Below are 8,536 nucleotides of genomic sequence, written 5' to 3'. Positions count from 1 at the left end.
ATTTATTAACTTAGTATAGAAAAATATGAGAATAATATAAAAAGTTAATAAATATAATGTTATTATTGAAAGTTTATATAATTAAAGATAAAAGGGATATATCTAGATACTTCGATTTTAACATAGAATTTTACGTTACAGTCAGAAAAGAAATATTGCTGGCATCAAATTTTACACCAAATTTTATAGATTTAGTGTAAAATTGGTGTCACCGATTGAAAATGCCCTTACAATAACATTTAAAGGGGTTTAATTATTTGATAACTCTAAAATTCGTGAGATCTATAAGAACTTCTTCTTTAAGATGCTTTTGGTACATGAGATGGGATAGAACATAACGGGACAATACTCGTTGTCATACGTTTGGCGCAAAATGGGACAAGACAAAATAACTTATTGTCCCATGTTTGGTGCAACATGAGATAAGGACAAGGTAAGACAGCGTGGTTTTTTTTTTCTTGTTCCACCAAAATAGGTGGAACAATATGGGATAAGAATGACACATGAACTAAAATGTTACTAATCAACCCTGATTTGATATATAACCTTAATAAGGTATTTGATTTAGTGGTTACCACCCCTAGTTACGGCCACCAGGTCGGCCACCTCTACCTTCTCTTCCACTATAACAACATATCCCCCCATATCTACAATGACCGTCCATCACCACCTCCACAACCATCATCGACCACCATCGTCCATCGCCATTGCCACCAACACTATGGGCCACCTCACCTCCACTACAACCACAATCACCACCACCATCGGCTACCACTATCGCTGCCACCACCATCGCTACATCCACTACATCGGCCACAACTACCTCCTCGACCATTTTCAACTGCCACCATCAGAACTATCTACCATCTTCATGTCTTCCAAAACCACCATCGTCCACCAACTATCACTGCCTCTACCTCCATAAACATCGTTGGCTACTGACCACCACCACGAGTACCATCAACCATCACCACCTCCACCATAACCATCACCACCATTGGCTATCACTACCACTACCTCTACCATGATCCACCAATCACCAATGCCTCAACCTCCACAATCATTATTGTTGCAACAATCTTCACTGTGTCTTTGCATGAATCGGGTTTTTTCTAACTACCATCAATCAATACAAAGTTTTCACTCAAATTATTTTCTTTATTTGTGTTAAGTATAACTATTATACGATATATAAAATCATCAAATAAATTTTCAAAGCAACTTGTCTAGCCTTGTCTTGTGTAGGCATGGCAACGCGGCGAGGTGGGTACAAGGATTAACATCTCATCCTCGGTCAAACCCATGTCAAACCCCATGAATAATATCCATTAGTTTGAGTCTACCAGGGATCCCCAGCCCCGGGACCTGTTTTAGCGAGGAATCCCCGTCCTCGTTCGGGTCGGGTGAGCCGGGTTCCCCACCGGGTCGGGGCAAATCACCATCTGTAGTCTTGTCCAGCTTAGTCGTACCACACTAGACATACATTTGTTTTGTCCAATCCTATCTCGTCCAGTCCTTTCCAGTCTCACTCTCTTGTCCTATCCAGTCCAGTCCAATTCTGTCATGTCTAATTAAGTTTGCGTACCAAACGTTACCTTAAGGTTTTGTTTTACATGATCTTTTTCGCATCTGAGTATAATATTTATTGTATTGATAACATATATTTGTTTCACAATGTGTTTGTTTCATATGTACTATGTTCACAATGTGAAACTTTTTTACGTGTACTTTTTGTTCACGAACACAACAAAAAGGTTTGCGTTATGAACCGATTACATTTGAAACAAATATATATTAATCACTACATTAAATTATAGCCATAAAAGAAAAAAAAACATATCAAATAACACATAATACACTGATTTTCAGAGATCTCATAATTTAGAGATTTCTCAAAAGAATATCCCACGTCCTTAAATTAAAGGTACTGAAAATTTGTTGTACGAACATCTTTTATAATGGTTGTAGCTACAAACTTCATACATCCTCTAAGAAAGCTGTTTACACTATTTATTAAATATAATTCGAAAAAATATTACATGTTTAAAGAAAATAAATTATAATAATTACAAATACTTTTTTCTGCATCATAAACAAGATAAGTTTTATCGCCCGTAGAAATACCTACTTATCCTCCTTGTGAATAAGTTCTTTTTTTTTATTAACCTGGATATCCAACCCGCTATGCGAGCCGACTGATCCCAGGTCGACCGCCTGCTTTGCGGGTAACTCAAAGTCACAACATTTGAACCTCCGTGACCACAATGAGATTTTCATTCCTCCTTGAATTCGAACTTGAGACCTGCAGGCACTTTGACATTTGTAGCCCAAGCTCAAACCAATCAGGCACCACCCTTGTGAATAAGTTCTCCTTTTAAAAATTGAAAAAAGTATGTCTAATTCATGTGAATGAAGCGTTCACATAAACCGTATAAATTAACCGGACTAAGACGAATATTATGACGTGGAAAAAGCTATAATTTGGATTGGATTTCATTCCAATTACGTGTTTGATTTGAATGATTTCCTGGATTTAAATTTCAATCATGAATCAGTCTCGACACCTTTAGCAATTGTTTCTAATCTAATTCATTGTACGTCAGCCTTAATGGACTTCTTCGTTTTTCGATGCTTTTAACTTGGAGTTGAGGCTCTTCTCTTTCTCTTTGAATCTTCCGTCTTCTTTTCTAAATCTTGCTCTTGCTTTCTTAGTTTTTCTTCTTATGGTTGACATAATACGAAAAAAAACATCATAGGGACTCAAGGGGGCTGGCAGATCAAAGGTGGTGAACGAGGGAAAAGAAAGAGACATTTTAGGGTTTCTTTTAGAAATGATGGTGAAATATTTTAGAAAGAGTGATTAGGCATGAGAATTGACCCCGACCAGTCGGGGAACCCAGTGCACCTGCCCCAGTAGGGGATGGAGATTCCCTGTCAAACCGGGTCTTGGGAATGGGAATCCCCGTTTGGCTCAAACTAGGGATGGAGACGGGGGATGAGTACCCGTATTTCAAATCCTTCCAAATTCAAATCGTTCCAATTTCAAAAATTTCCACGAAATCCAATCCCACGAAACCATTTCACCAAACCAAACCTCCTTAGCGCCCGCTTGGTTTGCAGAATTTGGAATTAGATTTTATTTTAATCATGTATTTGGATTAAAAGAAAATCCAAAATTTAAATGTCGGTATTTCAATGTAATCCCACAAACATTCGATATAAAAATTCCATTGGACAGTTGGTAACTTGGTATTCATAAAATTTGTTTGTAACAATATCTTAAAATATATTAAAAAGATTATGTTAAAAACATTTATTTTATAATAATCAATTAACATAAGGTAATATAATTATATTCATAATTTATATTTATAAAATTATCTATAAATACCAAAATTCAATTTTATTTCAAATAATAAAAACCAAAATCATAAAATTTCCTCAAAATTAAAATCCCACAAAATATTTTACCATTATAATCATGTTCTTGATCCTTTTAAATAATAAATAAATAAATAAAAATCTTGATTCGACAACATGGATCCTTTCAAACCTTCTTAGAAACAATTGGGAATATTTTATTTAATTAATTTAAATTAAATAATAAAAAATTGTACAAATTAAAGTTTCAAAAACAAAAGGCGGCCTTAATTATTTTCAATTTTAAACCAAACAAGGTGCCATTTTATTATTCTAAATAAAATACTTTTCTTTGTTTTCACCTTCTTTCCATTTGCATTGTTAAAGTTAAATTCTTTAATCTTTAAATTAAATATGATATATTTCTTTGGTTTTAAAAAATAAAATTAAAAATGCTGTAAAGATACATATAGTCTGTAAATAACATATAAAAATTACATCGGTTTGTGGTTTTTTAATACTAGAAGAGTACTCGCATAATGCAGCGAGATAAATCTCGATTCTAATGTTTAGTTTTTATTCTATCTCTATCGATATAATACAATTTTATGTGGTTTTGAGAAAACGATAATGGTGAATATAAAATAAAAAATTGAAAAAACAAATCGATATTAGTATCAAATTAACTATTTAATAGTTCTCGTTTTTTTATGTAACTTTTTTAATTCAATTTTTTGTTATAATTTAATAACAAAATAATTTATTTTTGATTTAATAGTATAATTTTTTGTAAAGATAATAATTAAATATTTTGTTAGAGCTCAATAATTATCTTAATTATATTTTAGATTTTCTATATTTAAAATGAATATTTATCCCGTATTTGATTATGTTTATCTGCAGTTAGTTACACAAATTTAAAAAATGGAGCTTTAATAAGTAGTACTTATGCATAATTTACTTGTACTCTTGAATTTTAAGTAATATGTATCAATATACAGTACTTCATGCATAAAAAATGGTTTTTAAGAGTCTTTGTCAATTGCTTTATAATATAGTATAGATGTAACATAAAAATGACGTGATATAAGGTTAAAACAGCACATGCTTTCCGAAAATAATGCAACAACGTTATGTAGAATGTAAAATATAAAGTGCCATAAGCATGTTACATCCATATGTACGTAACAGAATTTTCCAAAGAATGTAACTTTACACTACGTGCACTGTTTTTTAAGCCCGACAAAAAATCGTCCAAAATGTCGGGTATTAAGTACTGGAGATGCATAATAATTGGTCAATGGTTCAATTTGGTTAGGTCCGTCCTAACAAGCGAAATAAATCATGGTCCTTTGAAGGACCAGCCTGCTCTTAATCAGTCATTTGTCTGAAATAAATTATTGATCTACGTTTTATTGTACTAGTTGTTCTTGGACCGGGGGTGATTTATTTTGATGCCTACAATAAAAAGTCCAATGTTAATTTTACAGAAGCAAGTTATAGCGTCCGCACCTTCACAAATCAACGTTCGACCAGGTTTTAGTAGTTGCAGCCTTGCTCGATTCTATCATTCTTTGTTTGGATTTAGTTCTAGATTCGTTTTTGCATACATACAATTGTAGGATATATTAAGCACCCTCTTAAGGGTGCGTTTGGTTTGAATAAATGTTTTTGAGGGATTTGGATTCCCATGAGGGATTTGGATTCCATGGGATTTGGAATGGATTGGATTTAAAATCCATCCTCTGTTTGGTTTGTAGGATTTGTAGTATTGGGTCTCCTTACTCAATTGACAATTATCGAGAACTACAGCAAAATTATCGAACCTAATCTGTATATTCAACCTAATCTGTCAACCTAATCCCTCAACCTAATCTGTATATTGAACCTAATCTGTATATTTAACCTAATCTGTAGGAAGCAGATTAGGGGAAAAAGGATTTACCTGTTGAGTGATGGGAGAAGGCAGTGGGCAACGGAGACGACGAAGGGAGAGGGAGACGAACGGCGACGAATGGCGACGAAGGGAGAGGGCGACGAACGGCGACGAAGGGCATGAAGATTGAAACGAGAGTTCTGGATATGGAGATGGGGGCATGAAGATTGAAAGAGTCGAAAAAGTCGAAGAAGAGATGTCGCCCGGATTTGAAATCCAGCCCATTTACTATGGATTTCAAAATCCCTTGTTTACCGGATTTTAAGTTCAACATGGGATTTGAAATCCTGATCTGTTAGCAAACCAAACAGGATGGGAATGGATTTCAAATCCAAATCCCTCAAACCAAACGCGCCCTAAGTGTCCCGACCACACCGGGCCCACGTCCATCATGGAGGAGAAAAATCTAAGAGCATCTCCAAAATATACCCTACAATTTCTCCAAAATGGAGAAACAAAAGTCAAAATCTTTAAAAAAAATTACATTCATCTCCAACAAATTCTTTATTTTAGGGTATCCAACATTGAGTATAATATTAAAATATTATTTCTCTTTATAGATATTTATTTTTAAAGTTTTTATTGGTGGTTTCACTTGATAATCATTTTTAAAGTTTTCTTTCTCGTATTTTTTTTATTTTGGAGATAGTTTTAAAAAACCTGTTGAAATAAAATATTGACTCAAAATCTCTATTTTCTCTATTTTAAAAAAGCTGTTGAAGTTGCTCCGACGTTATAAAAATAAATGGGTGTGTGAGTAGTGTCCAGATTCGAACATGTGATCTCACTTATGGATTCCAACTGCTTACAACCTGGACAATCAAGTGAATAAAATCGTACATTTATTTTTTCTAAATAAATATACAAAATCAACACCATATATTTAAAAATGAAGTCTAGAGTCAACTAGAGAAGAAATATCTATGTATTGGAATTGTATTACCAAATGTTTGACTTTCTTTGAATTGGTCCTACCCTCATATTTTTATTCAAATTTGTCACCTATTTTTTACAAGAAACTTTCAAAAGAAATGCGATAATAAAATGTGAAACTTTTTAGTTGTATTTTTTGTTTTACAAACACATAAAAAATATATATGATAATAAATAAATTAAATTCAAATCGTAGATGGAAAAAACAAATGAAATAATATATGATATGCTAATTCTTAAAGTTAATATGATTTTATGAATTATTAAATAATTATGGATTTTTAAATGAATGCGTAGATTTTGTATTTTAATTATATAATTAAAAGTGTATATGAGTTTGTAATTTAAATTTTTTTTTTTGTAAAAATGAATATAAAAAAGGAAAAGAAAATAAACATGGAGTCCAACGCCATCAGTTTCGCACATTAACCAGCCCTCATATCAGTAATCTTCACGCAATTCCCCCCTTCTTCCACCTCTCTCTCTCTCTCTCTCTCTCTCTATACAGGTGCCTATACATACACAATTATTGTATCTATACATGTTTGAATTCATATAATATCAATTTTATTTGAATTCTTTGTTGGGTTTTTTTTCTGTACCGCTCACGTAGCAATTAATCTCTCGGTTCTTAAATTTTTTTAGATTAAAAAGTTGGAAAAAATGGAGTGTATTGAAGCAAGAGCATTGAAATCAAGCTTTCTCTCGGAAATTGTTGGCATGAAATCAATCCAACAAGCTTCGTTTGAAGATATTTGGTGTGTGGCCGGAATTAACAACGTTGTTAATGTCTCCTCCGATGAATTTTCCGTTGACGATCTCTTGGATCTCTCCGACAAGGATTTTAGTAATTCTGGTGATGGCTCGTTTGAGGAATCCTCCGAGGAGGATTTTGTCTCGGTTTCTTCTCAGGATAATGATGGTAATTCCATGAATTCCGGCAATTTTTCAAGCACCGGCGACCTCGTCTCCCTTACGGCCGACGAACTCGCAGTTCCGGTAATAATTACAATTTATTGTAAGGAAATATGTCTGAAAATATTACAGAAATTCGAAAATGTTGGAGGATGAATTCATTTATGAATAATGATTGTTTTTGGTTTAATTTATTTCAGATTGATGATATGGAAAGCCTTGAATGGTTATCACAAATTGTGGATGATTCTGTGTCGGAGGTTCCTCTATTGTGCCCTCCAACGAATTTGAAGGAGGAAGCCGGCGAGTACGCCGTGAACCGGTTTGAACCGGTGGTTAAGCTTGCCACTAGAAGCTTCACGGTTTTGGGATTACCTTATCCTGTTCCGAGAAAGTGCAGAAGCGAACGGAAAAGAAAAGCAGGCCGAGTCTGGTCTGCCGGCTCGCGTTCACTCACTGAGTCGTCCTCGAGTTCATCATCATCTCATGACTCGTCCATAACTTCTCCTATGCTTTTCTTAAACCCGCTTCAGCTGATCGAATTTTTTAAAAAGCCGCCGTCGGCCAAGAAACAGAAGAAAAATCAAGCTTTCGAAACCGGACCAGGTTCAAGTGAGTCACTGAGTCAACGCCGGTGTACTCATTGTCAAGTTCAAAAGACACCTCAATGGCGAACCGGTCCATTAGGTCCCAAAACACTATGCAACGCTTGTGGTGTCCGGTTCAAATCCGGCCGGCTGTTTCCAGAATACAGACCGGCTTGTAGCCCCACTTTCTCCGGCGACGTTCATTCCAATAGCCACCGGAAAGTGTTGGAAATGAGAAAGAAGAAAGAAACAGAAGTTGAACCGGGTTTGATAATGACAGTTCAAAACGCTTCTAGTTAGATAGCTGAACCCGGTTCAGTAGCCAACCCCAGCTCCGGTTTACAATTTTGATGGGCCAATTTGATTTTGAAGACTTTAGTTAGGTTGGTTAGGCTAGGAAGGTCAATTTAGGTAATTTAGGTTTTATTAAATTTTTTTGGTTATTATTTCAGGTGTTTTTTTACGTTTTAAATCAGGCTATAACGAGTTGTACTTTATGTAATAGAAGTTGTACTTTATATTAATTCGGTGAATTTGTTTTTAATTTTTATTTTTGCATGCAATCATCGGTCATATTTTATTAAAAAAAATGTAAAACGATAGGTTTGATGTCGTTTTCGTATTTTCAGAATTTAGTATATATATGAATTATTTAAATTTGTTCGTTGGTTTTTTGTCAAGTGGTTGTCATGACGTTATTCTTGGTTAATTTTAGGTACATTTTGCTGACTCGATGTTCGTAAATTATATAGTATTTGCGTCTCTCTTTTTGACGTCAAAACTTTGTACCTAGCCTCGTCATAAT

General features: G+C 34.2%; 1 protein-coding gene across 2 annotated transcripts; it reads left to right on the top strand.

The window, feature by feature from the left end:
* The first annotated feature begins 6,639 nt into the window (after positions 1-6,639).
* LOC112527661 (GATA transcription factor 5-like) lies at positions 6,640-8,279 on the top strand. 2 transcript variants are annotated; one of them, XM_025138426.1, is made up of 3 exons: positions 6,640-6,737; positions 6,875-7,228; positions 7,345-8,279. In XM_025138426.1, the coding sequence occupies exons 2-3, from the start codon at positions 6,893-6,895 to the stop codon at positions 8,029-8,031; spliced, it is 1,023 nt and encodes a 340-aa protein (XP_024994194.1). In that variant the 5' UTR covers positions 6,640-6,737; positions 6,875-6,892; the 3' UTR covers positions 8,032-8,279. The 2 variants fall into 2 exon arrangements, with proteins under 2 accessions (XP_024994194.1, XP_024994193.1); XM_025138425.1 differs by having other exon boundaries at positions 6,716-7,228.
* The last annotated feature ends 257 nt before the right edge of the window (positions 8,280-8,536 follow it).

The sequence above is a fragment of the Cynara cardunculus genome (assembly GCF_001531365.2).
Source record: "Cynara cardunculus var. scolymus isolate 2C chromosome LG 15, CcrdV1, whole genome shotgun sequence".
NCBI classification, from domain to species: Eukaryota; Viridiplantae; Streptophyta; class Magnoliopsida; order Asterales; family Asteraceae; genus Cynara; species Cynara cardunculus.
This window is presented reverse-complemented; position numbering and strand designations above follow the sequence as displayed.

Coding starts and splice junctions, on each gene's coding strand:
- LOC112527661 (XM_025138426.1), top strand. CDS start 6,893: ATGGAGTGTATTGAAGCAAGAGCATTGAAATCAAGCTTTCTCTCGGAA. Junction 7,229..7,344: donor CCGACGAACTCGCAGTTCCG/GTAATAATTACA, acceptor AATTTATTTCAG/ATTGATGATATGGAAAGCCT.